The sequence below is a fragment of the Anolis sagrei genome, chromosome 1 (assembly GCF_037176765.1).
Source record: "Anolis sagrei isolate rAnoSag1 chromosome 1, rAnoSag1.mat, whole genome shotgun sequence".
NCBI lineage: Eukaryota > Metazoa > Chordata > Lepidosauria > Squamata > Dactyloidae > Anolis > Anolis sagrei.
The window spans coordinates 305,549,282-305,567,162 of record NC_090021.1 but is presented as its reverse complement, the minus strand read 5'-3'; the positions used below and the strand labels follow the sequence as shown (position 1 = coordinate 305,567,162).

At 39.6% G+C, this 17,881-nt stretch overlaps 1 protein-coding gene across 11 annotated transcripts in view; it reads right to left on the bottom strand.

The window, feature by feature from the left end:
- TTLL5 (tubulin tyrosine ligase like 5) overlaps window positions 1–17,881 on the bottom strand; it is a 149,823-nt gene that overhangs the window by 10,173 nt on the left and 121,769 nt on the right. For 5 of the 11 annotated variants that reach the window (XM_060758169.2, XM_060758193.2, XM_060758218.2 and 2 more), the window contains 3 exons: window positions 8,750–8,970; window positions 1,023–1,123; window positions 601–736 (listed from right to left, as the gene is read on the bottom strand). In XM_060758169.2, the coding sequence (XP_060614152.2) occupies window positions 612–736; window positions 1,023–1,123; window positions 8,750–8,970 (447 nt within the window). In that variant the 3' untranslated portion in view covers window positions 601–611. Of the gene's footprint in view, window positions 1–600; window positions 737–1,022; window positions 1,124–8,749; window positions 8,971–17,881 lie in introns of those variants that run through there. The other 6 variants (XM_060758177.2, XM_060758184.2, XM_060758202.2 and 3 more) reach the window with 4 other exon arrangements.

Here is a 17,881-nt window from a genome sequence, read left to right as displayed (position 1 = left end):
GGTCTCAACAATGCGCACTCAGAAAATAGATTTAAATCAGAGAAGCTGCCAACGCCAAATCAGTGAAGACAATGGAGTACTGTTTATTGCAGGATAAACTGCAAGTGAGGACTATCGCAACCCTTGATCTGAATGCCCTTACTTACCCAATAAAGCTTTCAAAAGAGATAAATGCACCCTACTGCCTTGGCACAAGTGTGGAATTCTACCTATTGGTATATTCAGGAGTGTGCTTGAAAATGTGATGACAGGCCTAAGAAGGCTATGTGTTGTGCAAACTATCTTCTATCACCAGAGATCTGACAGTCTGCCAAAAAGAATCAAAATAAGTCATCAGTCCCTTGACCATTTTTAAAAAAACAATATCATGGGATAAACTGATCCCTTTATTTACTTAGAGTATACTGGCATATAAATGTTAAAAGTAAGACCTCAGCTATCAGTTTCAGACCTCAGCTATGCCTAACTATCACAAAAAGCCCTGTCCTTATCACATTTTAAAGATATACACCTTTTCCCTTTTCTTGGTTTTTCTTTAGCAGAGCTGGTAAAATTACAGAGTTAAAGAAGAAAATTACTGGGGAACATGGAGGCACTTACCTACCATTACCTTAAGCCGGCCCTCCCTCCACGGGTCTTTTTCTTCTTTGCTCTACTACTGTTTCAATAGCTCTGGTTTGTCCACACGAGGGTCTAGTTCTGGCAAATATAATATGGGGACTAGCTTCCAAAAGACCTGGAAAATGTGAAAATGAATTAGATGATGATGATGATGATGATGATGATGATTCCCTTTTTCTCACTACAAAGGAGACTCAAAGCAGCTTGCATTAAATAAATGTCAATAGAATTAAAATACATAAATATACAAACATTAAAAATAGAATCAAACATCAATGGTATTAATTAAAAATTATCAGTGAACATTCATAAAACCGATTAAAACCATATTCAGGGCTAAAATCACAGCACCCCCCAACTTGGTCTTTAAAAAATTAACAATAAAGAAGTACTTATCTCACCTGTGGAATTTGTAAGTGGCTCACACGATGTAGCACTATCAAGGCTATTCTGGAATCCATTCTTTTCCCCTTCTGTGGAGATTGCTCTGTTAGATGAAACACTGAATCAGAAAATAGCACAGACAGGAAAAAAAAAAAACAAATTTGGGAAGAAAAATAACTTTCTGAAGGGTAAAAACTAGAATTCAGGAGACAGAAATATCAAGTCTTTCTAGACAAATCTAGCAGAAAACAAGATTACCCCTTACTCAATATGACGTTCTTTCAAATATTTAAACATGGCTATCATATCCCCTCTTAACTTTCTCTTCTCCAAGCTAAACAGACCCACTCCCCATACCAGACACAATTATTCTTGTTATAAGTGGAGACTGGGCCCATTACAGCAGTACTACTTAAAGAGGTGGTCCAGAGACCTAACCATAAGCCAGTAGGGACTGGTCTGATGAGTTCTCTGGAAAGAAATAAAAAATGTATGGGGCCAAATATGGCACTGGTCCCTTGTGCATTAGAGGAAAAGATTTCAGTCACCCACATCAGACAGCATAGGAAGGACTTTCTGGAAACACAGTGCAAACAGAGCAAAGACCAGGGTTTAAGATCAGTAACAATCTGCTTTTAAACTGGATACAACTGATTTTAATGAAGATTAAGAATCAACGAAAGAAGCGGCTAGTTTTAACTTGAGCTGACCTTGGCCCGGAGAAATACATGTCTGACAAAGATCTTCAGTGTGCTATGAAATTTATTTCTTCTTATTCTCATCCTTATATTTATATGTTTGTTTTTATTCCGGTACTGAATGTTTGCCGTATTTATGTTGTGCCCTGCCCTGAGTCCCCCTTCTGAGTGAGAAGGACAGAATATAAATGCTTTAAATAAATAAATAAATAAATACCGTTGATGCTAACATACTATTAAATTTCCGAAGAAAAGCATTCCTTGACATTAAAGTGTGGGGAGAAAATTACGATATTAATTTTCTGCAGTAAATGCTAACTCATTAGTAACAAATAGGACACAGAGCAATGAATTCAAACTACAGGGAAAGGGATTCTACCTAAATGTTAGGTGTTTCCAGATGGTAAGAGCAGTTTGACAGTGGGATACATTGCCCCAGAGTTTGACAAAGTCATGTTTTCTTGGGGTTTTTTAAACAGAGGCTAGATAGCCATGCATTTCTCCTTCAAACATGAGATGGTGTGAGAGAAGAAAGTAACAGGGAAGTCTTAGATGTGTGCATCCCATTCTCTCTACTTTTTGCCCTCACATGAACAAGCTAAATGCCTGCTTTTGGTTGATGGTGTGAGAAAACTCTAGGTATAAAAGCAACTGTCCTTTCAGATGCCTTAATACTGTATTTCTTCAATCCTAAAATGCACTGTTTTCCTATATGAACATCTTAAAACTGGGATGTGTCTTGGAATCACAGGTATCATATGCATTTTTGGTGGTGGTGATGGTGCTGAAATTAGGGTGTGTTTTACAATTGATTGCATCTTACAATTGAAGAAATATGGGTATGTGAATACAGAAGGGAACAGAAACATTCCAGATGGCCTTGAAACACTAAAATAATCCAACATGTCTAAGTAAAATTTAAATATTTTGTTTTAAATATACATATGTGTAATATTCTTATTCATTTATTCATGGTAGAAAACACAATTGTAGACCCGAATTCTGGCAAGAGATAAAAATGGGGAAAATGACATTTACAACACAGATTCAGGATACAAAAAAGAACGGATAAGGCAAATTCCCTTTAAAATGATAGGTTTAAAATATATTCACCATTTTGCAGATTGAATGGGAATTTGATATACCAGTACATAATGTAGTCAATTATTTATTAAATCAAATTAGAAACTTACAAGAAAGTTGCACAAAAGTTTCAATAGTCAAATATGTGTCCACCTACTCAGGAATACATTTTAAAGTGCACAACTATTTCCCTTCGTCTTTCAGAAAGTTAAAAACTGAAGTAACTCTTGGATAGTTTGGCAAAAGAAAAGCATTTTATCTCTGCTTACTATTGCATTCTGAATATCAAAACTACCTTCCCTCTCCTTAAAACTTGCATTCGAATACTTTTTTCAACCCAATGTTTTATATGTGTGTTTGTGTGCATGCATGCACATACACAAATACTGCACAGATGACTCAAATGTATTCCTCCAGCCAGGACGAATGTCTCCAAATTCCATATACTCTTAGAAGTTCTATTGGCAGCCAAATGTATATTTTCCAAAGGATTTGCTGATCTTCCAGTTAATCACAGGTCACTGCTCCCTCTTTTATGCCGACAGCTGCGTTTCCCCTGATTTCTAAATGTTCTTTCTCTCTTTAATTTTCCTCTTTGTACCCTCCATAGATAGCATCTTGTGTTTTTCCCCTTTTATTTATTCCACCCACTTCCCCACTTGCATAAATTTAAGTCATGCCTACATTCTATGTGCATAATTCTCTTTGAAAAATGTCAGTCATCTTCACCACAAAATGCCTCAAGGATAGTTTTGTCAGTGCCAATTGTTTTTAAGTGCAGGCCAAGGTCTTTAGGCACTGCACTCAGTGGGCTGATCACCACTGGGACCACCTTTACTGGCTTGTGCCAGAGTCTTTGAAATTCTATCTTTAAATCCTCATATTGTGTCAGCTTTTCCAGTTGCTTCTCATCAATTCTGCTGTCACCTGGGATTGCAACATCAATGATCCATACTTTGTTTTTTCCAATGATCATGAGGTCAGGAGTATTGTGCTCCAAAACTCTCAGTCTGAATTTGGAAGTCCCAGAGTAGTTTGACAATATTATAGTTGTCATCATTGCTATTATCATTATTATTACATCCAGGCACGCTACATCTTCACATAGAATTACTGTTCTAGGAAATATCTCCACTAAAATGTCAGATTCTTTGTTTAAACTGGAGACTATGACTAGTATGGACACATGGCTCCCCACTAAGGGAAAGATCAATCCTTGACCCTTAGGTCTGATCCAGAGGACTCATATGACTGTATCAGAGGGAGATGTTCCCCAGTTCTCCAGATCAGACTTAGGTTAAGTAGATCCTCCTCAAAACACAGAAAAGCTATAGCATAGTGTTTCTTAACCTGGGGGTCGTGACCCCTGGGGGAGTAATGAGGAGGGGTGTCAGAGGGGTCGTCAAAGACCATCAGAAAACACAGTATTTTCTATTGGTCATGGGGGTTCTGTGTGGGAAGTTTGGCCCAATTCTGTCATTGGTGGGGTTCAAAATGCTTTTTGATTGTAGGTGAACTATAAATCCCAGCAACTACAACTCCCAAATGTCAAGATCTATTTTCCCCAAACCCCACCAGTGTTCATATTTGGGCATATTGAGTATTTGTGCCAAGTTTGGTCCAGATCCATCATTGCTTGAGTCTACAGTGCTCTCTGAATGTAGGTGAACTACAGCTTCCAAACTCAAAGTCAATACCCACCAAACCCTTCCAGTATTTTTTTGTTGGTCATTGAAGTTCTTTGTGCCAAGTTTGGTTCAATTCCATCGTTGGTGGAGTTCAGAATGCTCTCTGATTATAGGTTAACTGTAAATCCCAGCAACTACAACTCCCAAATGACATAAATAAATCCCACCCAAATCCACCAGTATTCAAATTTTGACGTATCGGGTATTTGTGCCAAATTTGGTCCAGTGAATGAATATACATCCTGCGTATCAGATATTTACATTACAATTACATTATGAAGTAGCAACGAAAATAATTTTATGGTTGGGAGTCACCACAACATGAAGAACTGTATTAAGGGGTCACGACATTAGGAAGGTTGAGAAACACTGCTATAGCAGATGAGAAGCAACCAAGGGTTGTGGGGGGGGGGGGGGACCCTTTTCCAGGCAGTTTGTTCTGAATGATATGCTCTCTCTACTCCCTGGAAGTGGAGACTGCACAGAAATTTAGACTATGACACCAGCAAGCAAAAATGCTATGTATAAATGTAAAATTGAAGTTGTATATAATTTATCCCTTTTTTGTTAAAAGTATATTTGTATTTGGAACAAAGCACATTTTTAAAGGAAGAAAGTTGGAGAAAAATACCATGAAATAAGATGCAGGGTATTTTTCCTGTCTTAAAGGTCAGGAAATTGAGACTATTAAGGAGCAAAAAATCTCCCTACTTTTCCTCTCATGCGATGTAATGGAAATCTTGTCAGTGGAATTCCAAAGTTGGCTGGAAATACCAACAAGGAACAAATAGTCTGTACTAAAATGTCTAGAGAAAATGAAAACCCTGCGCTTGAAGTACTCAAGAAACAGGTTTCATCAACATTACTTTTTAGTTTGAAGAAATCTCTTCTGTAAACAAAACTTTGATACTCTAATCCCTAACTTGTTGAAAAGATGTACTTAATGGTATAGTAGCATAAATCGATTGGTAATGTATGGATATAGTAAATGCCCAGGTGTTCTGGTGAACTTCCTATTTCCAAGTTATTGACAAAAGTTACTGTGCAAATGCACAAATGGCAGTATTAAAGTTAGAACCTAAAACTAAAGTCTGAACAGCAACTGAGAAAATATTTCCGGAATGGCTCCTTGCAGTCTTTGATAATTGGACTATGCTCTGAAATGGCAAAAGAATCTATTGCTTTCCCCCTTTTCTGTGCATTTTTGATGCTGAACTTCTTTCCGGTTTTCCCACACTCCTGCCAGTCACAGAGCACAAACCACAAAAACGCAGTTAAGTAAAGTCTGTCCAAGGAGCTGCAATTCCATTTCATAAGGATAAACATTCTTTCTGCCAATACGTGAGCACAGTGCACCAGAATCTTCAAATACACATCTTGCTGCTTAACAGAAGAATTCAATTTAAAAACTTTGTCGCTTGAACCAACATGCAGTCTCTCATTCCCATTAGGAAGAATTACACAAAAATTGTCAGTGAATGCCCACAATGAGAAGTGTATCTCTCTATGCTCGCTGAACTGACCACTTCAAATCCTTTTCTAACTGGAAGGCTGGATTTACACAGTCACATAATTCAGTTGGAAACGCATTACAATGTTCCCTCACTTATCGCGGGGGTTCGGTTCCAGGAGCCTCCCCAATCATTGAAAATCCACAAAATAGGGACACTCTGCCTGCCTGGCGGAGCCTCTTCCTGCTCACCACTTCTGCTTGTCTAACCTTGGAGGCCCCTTGGGTGCCGTTGATGGCGCTGCCAGGCTGGGCTGAGACCTCAGCCTAGTCTGGCAGTGCTGTCATTGGTGCCTGAGGGGCTTCCGAAGCCGGGAGTAGCACAGGGGGCGAGTAGGAGGTTGCCGCCGAGTGGTTGGAGCCTCCTTCTGCTCGCTGCTTCTGCTGCTCCAGCCTTGGAAGCCCTTGGGCACCATTGATGGTGCTGCCAGGCTGGGCTGAGGCCTCTGAGGAAGGAGCGGGGAGCAGTGGAGGCAGCAAGGAGGAGTGCCTGTCTCCCCCTCCCCTCTCCTTCCTCCCCCCCCCCCCACAGCTCGAGGGGAGGAAAAACCACGATATGGTGAGTCCGCATAAAGCGAACCACGAAGCGGCGAGCGAACACTGTATATGGCAGTGTAGATTCTGCCGAAGAGGAGACTAAAAATACATCAGTTAGTCATTAACTTCATCTCAAGGATTCATGGAGGGTAATAGAAAAATAACAAAACACAATGGGCTGCTTTTTACAATCTTTATTCCCTACCCTTCTTTACCATATTCCTACTCTCCAGGCCTCCCCTCCCCCCTACCATTCCTCAATGCACTCCTTTCCCCTACTTCCCACAATTTACCTTAAATGTTACCACCCCCATTTTAAGTAAATTTGCCCATTTGTAAATTATAATAAAAGTTTTTTTTAAAAAAAGTGGTTGACTGTTGGATGGGACACCTGGTCAAATGGATCATATCCTGATAGACCACTGTGACTCCCCCCCCCCCAACCCCGCTTGCTGCGGCACACAGAAACCTGATGGACAGAACTGGGAGAGACTGACCCCCCCCCCGTCCCATCCAGTCAGGTCTCTCTTCCTGCCCAGAAGCACCTCTATAGGCTCCCCCACTCCCAGAAACCCCCTCTTGCCCCTCGTAGCTCATCCTTCTGTTCCTATAGTTTTTGCAATCCCAAGTAATAGTCTGTGTATTATAATATTGCACCATTCAGACCTAAAATCAAAGCAAACCCTGTCCTCCCCTCCCCCCTGATATTTTATATCTTCTATTTATCAAACATGCTGACGGTTTAAATAAAGCCAATAAACAATGTGCTTATTTTTTACAAAATCAACTATATATTGTCATCAGTGTACACATGAAATATCGAACAAAGAACTATTGACACAAAGTTGTATCAGATAAGTACTGTATTGGGACCTATCCCCTCACAAACTGCTTCACACTATACCTTCTACTTTACTTAGTACTAAAATCTCTCCTGAACTAAAAGCAAATTAGTCCTAAAGATTGAAAGAAAAAGGCACTTTTAAAAGCATTTATAAATGTAACGCAGATAGTCACAGGATTCTGGCAGGGAATAATCTAGAACAGCTGAACGAATGATTAGTTCATCTTTCTGTATTCCTGTCACTTCAAAAATGCAGTCATTACAAAAGTTTGGCAGGCACCCATCATACACCTGCAACATATACAGTTCTCGTCAGACTTTACTGTCTCTTCATTTGCCCTCTCCTACTTTTCCCAAGGAATTTGTCTACAGATATGCTGCCAGAAGTGCTTCAGAATTAATTCTTCTAAATACACTTGAGGAGAAAAAGAAGTAAAAGCCTGTGAAGAGCAAAATGTAGAACACCGAAATGATGCAGAACAAAGATTTATAGTACAACCATATATCTCCAAAGACAGAGGGTACAATTTACGAGCAGATTTGAATGGCTTCTGTATGATGAGAGACTGAGAAGATTGGGATTGTTTAGTCTGGGGAAGAAAGGGGTAAGAGGAAGCATTGATCAAAAGCCACAAAATGACAAATGGTTGAAGGAAAACCCAGGCTACAACTTAATGGCTTCCATAAAAACAAAAAGATGACAAATTTACCAGCAGTAACAATTCTATACCTCTCACCAAAGCATTAGAAAGATACAATGCCAGATTGTTTTCTCACATTCAAAACTTTTAAGGACAGAGAACCTATAAAAGAAAAATTGTTTTGCTTCTGGAAACAAATCATATCATCACTCTGTAGAGTGAAGACTAGACTTCCAGAAGAATATGAGATAGTTTGATTAGAATTTTTCCGTGCACAACTAAGCACCACCAATGGTCTGGAAAGAAAGACATGTGGCATTCCTTTTTCTAACACAGAGACTGATCAGTACAAGCAATATCTCACTGTGCAGAATATTAATATGTATTGTTATTATTTTCATTTTTTATTGGTAAATTTATTTTCATCTTGTTGTGTTTTTACTTTTTTAATGATGGCTATTAGCTGCCATTAAGGGCTATGTTTTAGTATAAAAGCTAGAGAAAAAGAAATAAAAAATTAAATATGATGCTATTACATTGTGTTGTGTTCATTCCTCCCCCCTCACCTGCATATTAGAAAACTGAGGGTGGCTTTTAAAACCTTACTTCATTTCTCTTAAAAACTTACACAGTCCAATAGAGATAGATCAATGTCCTCATGGAAAAATCAGAAAGATTTGCAATTCAGGTTCCCTCTTCTATATTTTTCAGAAGTGAATTTTGTTTGAATAATACAAACTTACTTGGAAATCCTCTGAGATGACACTTTCCTGATAACTGCTTGCCTGTGGCTTGCTGGGGGCTTAGGGACCAAGTGTGAAGATGCACTCTGGGACGACATTACTTTGTGCAAAGTGGAGGCCTTCTGGCTACTAGAAATGGCACTTGATGTTCTGCGGGCACGGGAACCTGATGACAGAGTGATAGAGCTGATGCTGGACGTTGGGAAGTTGGCAAACAAAGCCTAGTTGGAAAGGAAAGGAAAGATAAGATTTAATATATTTGTTCCTTAGGATTGTTTGAGACAGTCTGCAGAATCAGATATTTAAATGTCTGTATTGTCAAAGGCTTTCATGGCCAGAATCACTGGGTTGTTGTGCGTTTTCTGGGCTGTATGGACATGTTCCAGAAGCATTCTCTCCTGACGTTTTGCTTTTTATCTATGGCAGGCATCCTCAGAGGTTGTGAGGTCTGACCTCACAACCTTTGAGGATGCCTGCCATAGATGCAATCAAAATGTCAGGAGAGAATGCTTCTGGAACATGGCCATACAGCCCAGAAAACACACAACAACCTGTTTAAGTGGCTCTTTTCTAATGCTGAAATTTACCATGAAATTATTAATGTTATGCGCTGCCTTTTCCAGAGCTTATTGTGCAATGAAAAACACTTGCATATATGCGTGCCCTCCCCAATTCTAAACTTCTGATACCTTCAAGATTCTTTCCTGGCCAAACCTCTTTCTTAATTGCATGCAGACAAGAAGCTTTGTCACCCAGTGGGAAGAGTCAACAAAGCAACTTTTAAAGCAGCATGACTGTTGGAGGATGAAGAAAGGTCAGGGCTGTTTTTCTTGGGGGCAGCAGACATCCAAAAGGCTTTTGTTTCTCTGCTGTGATGTAATCCTGGCTGCTCTAGGATGCAGCCAACACAGAGAGGCAGGGAGCTCATACTGACCCCAGCCTCTGGGTTCAGCTTCAAAGAAAGTTATCCCATTGTGAACCCCCTTCGTTTATGTTTAGAAGCCAGAAGAAGCGACTCTACAAACAAGACAGCAGCAAGTGAGGTCATAAGGTTTGGCCACACAGAAAAGGAAAGTAGAGGTGGGAAAATAACACAAAAAAGTTTGTTGTAAAAAGTTAAAAACCTTTATCTGCTATGGATGAGGTACAACAGCAGAAGAAAAACATGAGAAATTTAGACGCAAAGCAGCAGATCTACCTTTGTGAAAATTCCCTAATTATATTTCAGCAGCTAGAAAACTGTACTGAGTCCTAAAAAGAGTGTCCTGGTATAGGGTGTGCTGTATAAATACTATTAAAATAAAATAATATAAAATAAAATAAACCAAACAGGCAAATCAGGCTAAAATAATGCATTGTGATTATTGCTGCCCCCCTCCCCCCAACAATACTCAAAAGCAAAAAGGGAACACTTGTTTTAACCTGATGTTTTAACTAGATCATTGTTTTTATATAATTAATTGTATGTGTTGTATTTTAATATCCTATTTTTTCCCCTGGAGAATACGTTGTCTTGTCTTGATCCACGGGGAAAGGCAGGTAAGAAAAAAAAAATCAATAAAGGAGGAGGAGAAAAGGATATATTCGATGATGTATTTTGCCCTATATCCTGTCAGAAAATAACAGGCAGATCTAGTTTATACTTAGATCATGAGCACTACAACACACCTGAAAACCACCTAGCATATAGAGACCACTTGAAAAGAATCTAGCATATAAAGACTACCACAATCTCTATTTTAACAACCATTTTCATTGTCAAAAGTATACCTTAAATGTCACGCAGAATATCCTGACTATCCAGAACCTAGTATCGATATATGAAGCTATATGAACATGGGCTCAATCATGTCACTTCGTATTTTCCATGGATCTGTAAGAACATCTCTTTCTCATTTGTAATGCAATATTGTGTCTGCTGTCATGAATTCACTATGTCATAAGGTTGGATGAAAGCAACACAAAACAGAATGCTAGGGGGGTTCACACTGAAAAAGGTGTCTTATAAGTAACAACACATTTCCTTTCCCATTCCAAACAAATTTCTTTGCTGAATATTGCTTATGCACAAGTAGCAAAGACATTGATCCTGAAGGAAGTTTAGGTGCCTTGCTTATGCTTGAGAGTATGTGAGAGACAGAGAAACGAAATAGAACAAAGAAGAGCTACATTTAAAGAGGGAGGAGGAAAGGCGGACAGGGTATCAGTGGCAGTGTTTGGCCAATGCTAGTTTAGATTGGCAGTATGGTGCCTATTCAGTAAGAAATCAGTCTCCCATGCATCCCTGGGCGAGAATGAGCCTCTTCTCCCTTCCATATGACTTAACACACATTAGCAGGACCTTCCCTGCCAAGTTTCCCATGCAAAATACAAGAATAGCAATAAATACAGAGAACTAGCCTTCACTTGCGTTCTGTACAATGGCAACACTGTTACTTGCTCATTCAATGCCTATGAATGAATAAACAAACTCAAACCACACATTACATGAAAAGGGGGAAAGAATAGCTCACAGTATACTGCTTAAGGCACCTTTCGACATAATTAAATACCAGGGACAATTTCACAAAAGCGCCAACATCTAAGCAGCAGGAAAATAACTGAATGCCACAGCAGGGTATGCCCCACCAATTATATGAATAGGAACACAATTGTTCGCATATTCCAGTCAAAAGGCATAACTGGCTTTTGAGTCTCCTACTTCAGAAAACTCTGTTTGTAATCGCAAGCTATTTCACCAAGACAAGTTCATGTAAATTTGGGAGCATAAAATAATAATCCTGGTCTTCACTGTATTACTTGATGATTAGATGTACTTTGTACTTCGAAATACTTCCTTTTTGAGATGGGCTGCATGTAAACTACCATTGACAAAAAATATAGGTCAACCTATTAAGTTTGACATGCTGTATCTTGAAACAAAACACAAAAGTTCTCCAAGAGTGAATTTCTGTAGTTGGGTTCACACAGAGCTCTCTTGAAACTCTTGTAGAATGAGTATTGTCTCCATAACCTGCAATCAAAGGACAGCAAATGTGGCAATAAAAATTATAATAAACACTTTATTTATATTTCGCCCTATCTTCCCAAGAAGACTCAGGGCGGACCATGGTACACATACACGGCAAACATCCAATGCCTTTTTTATATATACAGAGGACAGAGACAGACAGAACAGAAAGGAGGTATGTTGTGTCGATGTCCAGCATTTTTGCGCCTTGGAGGTTGTGCTCGAATCCAGCCACAGGGGGGTACTGTCACTCCATCCTCTATGACGAAGAGCCATCAGGACTTCCTCCTTCCTTTTGGTCATTGGGCATTTTCTGATCTTTTTCTTTATGGTGCCATAAAATACCTTTCCTGCTTGTTTTAGCAGTACCTAATTTCTCTACTTACAGCTCAAGCTGTTTTCGAACTGCTTTAGGTAAACAGTAAGCTGGGCTGGCAGTCGAGAGTTCATTTCAACCCGGGCTTCGAACTGGCAACCTTTCGGTTGGTAGCTATTATCATTGCTGGTGATTTGCCAGCTCTGCTAAAGCCCGGCAACAGCTGAATCATTGTTTTATTCATTCAGAATTATAATTCAATATTTTGTCAAGGTTCTCTTGGTGTTTCCCACATTTGCACAGGCATGTAGCTGTCTATCCACAAGTGTGTATATACAATTTTGAAGAGATGGAAACCATATATACATGATATGTGCAACAGAGGGAAATTAGAACAACTAAGGATAGAAACAAAATTGTAAAAATCTAGGAAGTTGTCTTATACTGAACCAGCAACAGCTTTTCCAAGTCTTTCCCAACCCTACCTGGAAAGGTTGGGGACTCCGCCTGGGGCCTTTTGCAAGCAAAGCATCTGCTCTGCAACAGATTGATGGCTCTTCCCCTACAAACTGGAATCATTCTGATACAGAAATATCCTAAATATTATAAGAATCAGAAGCGACCCTAACATGTAGCATGTTTTTCATTACTCCTGTCTTCAGAATACAAATCAACAATTCTCAGATCACTACTGCTGCTATGAGTACTAGAGATATATATTCTAGGTACCATACAAAGCTCAAATGGCATACAAATCTTCTTTGAGAGTCACTGATGTATGAGGAAGAAATAAAGAAGGCGAGAAACAAGAGGGAGGGAAGCAGGATTTAGATAGATGTTCCCAAACTATGAGCCACTCCTTCTCAGCTGTTACACTAAAAATACATGAAATACATTCCAGACATGATTTTTCTATGCGGATAACTAAAGTCACTTTACGAATAAGTTATGGCACTATGCACCAAAGGCAAAGTGAACCTTGCAGACCTAAAGCATCCTAGAGAGAGTAATGCAAAACAGGGCAGGAGCTGGAAACAAAGGCGCTTAGGGAAAATGTGAATGTATGGGAATTGATGAGCCTATGTAATCATTCATGCTATACTAATCAAATTAGAGGTTGGAGCCATCCGTTCAAGCCACACAACACATTTCTCATGATTGATGATTATTCTGCATTAACAACCACTTTAAGGCTATCTTACAGCCTTTTCTCTTATAGACAGAATATGATATACAGCAAAACATGTGATGATCTGTTATACTGGATTCTTCTGCAGTGTACAGTAAAAAAAGTTTGCAACTACTTGTTTCAAATTTTAATGGTATCTCAGGATTTAAATTAGGGATAGGCTATTAGGAAACTGATATCTGTTCAGAAAACACAAGAGTTGCTTGGCGGATATAAGTATGGCGGTGGGGGTAGAACAGACCAATGCAGGAAAAATGTGTGAGGGGAGAGACATCTCACAGCTATTCTGTCTTCTGGTTTACCATCTAACTAACAGATTCCGAGCATCTGTAGTGGAACCCCATCAGGTCAAAAAGTGTTGCTGCTTAATGCCAGGTCAGTGACTGGGAAGAGTTGTATGATCTAGGATTTGACCTTAGACAAGCAAGCACAGAGTTCCACTGTTGAACCGCTCATAAGATCAGGAAGTTCTTCCTAATGTTCAAGTGGAATTTCCTTTCCTGTAATTTAAACTCATTGCTCCTAGACCCAGTTTCAAGGGCAGCAGAAAACAAACCTGCTCCCTCTTCCTTATGACACCTTTCATGTATCACCCAACCTGTATCTTTGCATTTCATTTTTTTCTTCCTAAGAGTAGTATCTTACATTTGCCCTTGTTGAAATTTGAAAAGAAGCAAGGGAGCTGAGAGATGATTTATTGTTGCCTCCAATTTGAAAGGATCCAGTATTCAGGAGATTTTACCCCAGTTCCCAATTTTAAAAAGAACTAGCCGATTTATAATGGAGGTTGCCGATTAGGAACCAAATTTACCACCAAGTTAGAAGGGTGCACCTCCTTCAATTGCACCTCCTCCTTTATTAAGAAAGTAATAACTTAGTAGTAATTACACTGTATATACTGTAGCGTGACTGGAGAGAAGAATGTAGATTTATTTGGTTACTTTTCCCTGCGTTTCTGCCACCACGTGAGGTAAGTTGTAATATTGTGAGAAATGGCACTTTGTACCCAGAATAGACGGAGCTGAGGCAATCTTCAAATAAAAGTTAACAATTTTATTAAGTACACAGCGTGTGGTTGCAAGACGTAACTTTTGTTATAGAACTTAGAACAATGCTTGGTTAGTTGAATGTTACACTCTTTCAGGTTACACAGTATCTTCCTGAGGTGAAGCACTTATTACAAAACAAAGTTTCAATACAGGGATGTCTCCCTTATCTGATCCTCCCTTGATCAGATACTTAATAAGATTATTCTTTAGTCTTTCCTTAGACTAAAAGAATACTGGCTATGTTTCCCTTATCAGCCTCTCTAGCCTAAGAAACTTCCAGTAGCTTAATCTGGCTTTCCAAAGCCTCGAAACTTTGCTTCACAATTCACTCTCTTTCAGCTACAACCTCCTAATCCTTTCCTCTACCAACTCCTCACCCTCAACTCTTAACTCCCCACTGCTCACTCCTCTAAACCTAAACCCTAACTCCTCACTCCTCTGAACCTAAACCCTAACTGATTTTAACTGTCGTTTTTTCAAACTCTCCTCTCTAAGCTCCTCCCACTTCTCTCTCTCCTGCATCGATCTCCATGGCAACGCACATGGATGACTCCTCTGACTTAGGCCGCTCCAGCATTACTGCAGCCAATCTAAACACAAATACAGTTAAAATCATACAATTTATAATCAACTCCTGTACAAAATTCATTTTGTTATTTTTGGCCCAACTCTCTTTTTAAGGTCATTTTGAATTCTTATCCTTCCTCTGGAGAATTAGCTATCTTTCCTAATTTGATGTCATCTGCAAATTTGATAAGCACACCATCTAAACTAGGGGTCCTCAAACATTTTAAACAGAGGACCAGGTCACAGTCCCTCAAACTGTTGGAGGGCAGGATTATAATTTGAAAAAAGCATGAATGAATTCCTATGCACACTTCACATATCTTATTTGTAGTGCAAAAAACACTTAAAAACAATAAAATAATTAAAATTAAGAACAATTTTAACAAATATAAACTTATCAGTAATTCAGTGGGAAGTGTGGGCCTGCTTTTGGCTGATGAGATAGGGTTGTTGTTGTTGTTGTTGTTGTTGTTGTGTGTTTTCAAGTTGTTTGAGACTTAAATTGACCCTGAGTGGGGGCTGGGAAAATGACCTTGGAGGGCTGTATCTGGCCCCTGGGCCTAAGTTTGAGGACCCCTGCTCTAAACCTTCATCCAAGTCATTAATCAAGATGTTAAACATTAAAGGGCCCAGGATGGAACCCTGCAGCACTCCACTCGTCACTTCTTTCTAGGTTGAAGAGGAACCATTGATGAGCACCCTTTGGGTCTGGTCACTTAACTAATTACAGAACCTCCTAACAGTAGCGTTGCCTAGCCAACATTTGACTAATTTGCTTTTAGCTTTCTTCTGAAAGCTTCAAAATTCTTTGTAATCTTTTGAAGACTATGCCTTACAGTATTGTTGGTTCCTACATGAGCTATTAGAGATCTAGAAAGATTCCTAAATGCTCTGGAAAGTTTTCCAGCTGCTGCAGTTTGTGATCCTGTTGATGACCTGGCTAATAAATGGAAAAGGGAAATGACCCAGGTAATTAACACAATCACTCATAACCATCCTTTGAATGGATACAGAGAATGAGCGCCTTGGTTTTCTGAAAAGTTGAAACAAAATGCTTGGGTAGACAAGTAGGGTCTCAGAATGAATTCAATCAAGCATAGGTAGGGCCCCATTTTAGTCTACTCTGTAGCAAGAGGGCAGTGAAGAAATGACCGTTTGTCACTCTATTACATTAGCTCAGTCTTGTCCTGTGCAGCTATTTCAGGGAATTAAAAGGCTATTACATCCTAGAACTCAGACTGCTGAGGAGAAGCCATCAGAAAAACACTGTGATGAATTTGATAAATGCTTTGCAGAGAAAATTGCTCAGATGTGTTCTGACTTTGACTCTACATCAAAGCTAGAGTCTGGGGAGGTAACTAAAACACGTAAGTGGTCAGTTTTGATGGATGAGTTTCAGTTTGATCAACACGATAATGTGGGCAAGTTGCTTGGGGAGATGATTAAGGGGACTTTAAATTAAATGTTTGTGGGGTTGGGGATTAATGGCTCAAACATCAGCCCAAAAGCAAACTCTAAACATAAAGATCCACAGAAAAACTGACAGTAAAGGAATAGGCGAGAACAAACAACACTGCAAATATCTATCCATCAACACACAAAGTATTTGGGGGGGGGGGGGGGGGGGAGACAAGTCCTGATGCAGGAAGACAAATATGGCTCTATGGTCATAATAGTGTGGGATACCTCCCTAATGTGGCAAAAAAGAGGGGGGTTACAACAGATGATACAGGAATCTATCTTTCTATACAAATAACAAAAATATTCAACCCAAACAAGACAGAATTGCTCTTTTTGCCAACAGGCAAACCAAACTGGGGCTGGGAACACATCCTTCCTCTGCTGCTCCTGGAAGGCCAAGTGGCTATGGTGGCAAGGAGAACCACCTTTGCCAAGCTTTGGCTGGTGCACCAGGTGCACCTTTACTTAGGGAAGACAAAATTGGTCACAGAGATCAATAGTTTATTTATCTCCAGGTTAGGCTACTGTTATGCGCTTTACATGGGGGTACTCTTGAAAAGTGTTTGGAATATGCAGCACTTTATATGCATTATGTTGTTTTAAAATGCAGCAGGCAGACTTGTGTTAGGTGTGGATTTTGAGAACACCGCCATTTTTTTCAAGTACTATGCTAGCTTCACATTTGTTTCTGAACTCAATTCAAGGTGATGGTTTTTACCTGCAAAGACCTAAACAGCTTGGGATCAGGATATTTGAAAGACTGATCCTTCCCCCATATGAGCTAACCAGAAATTTTGGATTCAGAAGGCATTTTTCCAGCTTTCACAAGAGTCCTGCACCCCTAATTCCCACAAAAATTGAGGGACAACTGTATTATGATGAAAAGCAATATTTTCTTTTAGCAGGATTATTTATTTATCATGTCAGAAGCAAATTGAGGATACAGTTGTAATGTATTTAAAAACACAAAATTAAAAACTTGGCGTAATACTAAATGCCCTTTGACCAGTAGCTGGCCACTTGGGAGTGCTTCTGGTGTTACTATAAGAAGGTCCTCTATTGCGCATGTGGCAGAGCTCAGGCTGCATTGTAATAGGTGGTCAGTGGTTTGCTCTTTCCCACACTCACATGTGGTGGACTCCACTTTGTAGCCCCATTTCTTAAGGTTGGCTCTGTATGTCGTGGTGCCAGAGCACAGACTGTTCAATGATTTCCAAGTTTCCCAATCTTCTGTAGGCCCAGGAAGGAGTCTCTCATTTAGTATCAGCAATGGATTGAGGTTCTGTGTTTTAGCCTGCCACTTTTGGACTCTCACTTGCTGAGGTGTTCTGCAAGTTATCTCTGTAGATCTTGGAAAGCTATTTCTTGATTTAAGGCGTTGGCATGCTGGCTGATATGTGAATAGGGGATAGGTCGGAGATATCACTGCCTAGGTCCTTTCATTATTGGATGCTACTTCCCGGCAGATGTCAAGTGGTGCAATACCAGCTAAACAGTATAATTTCTCCAGTGGTGTGGGGCGTAGACATCCTGTTTAGCA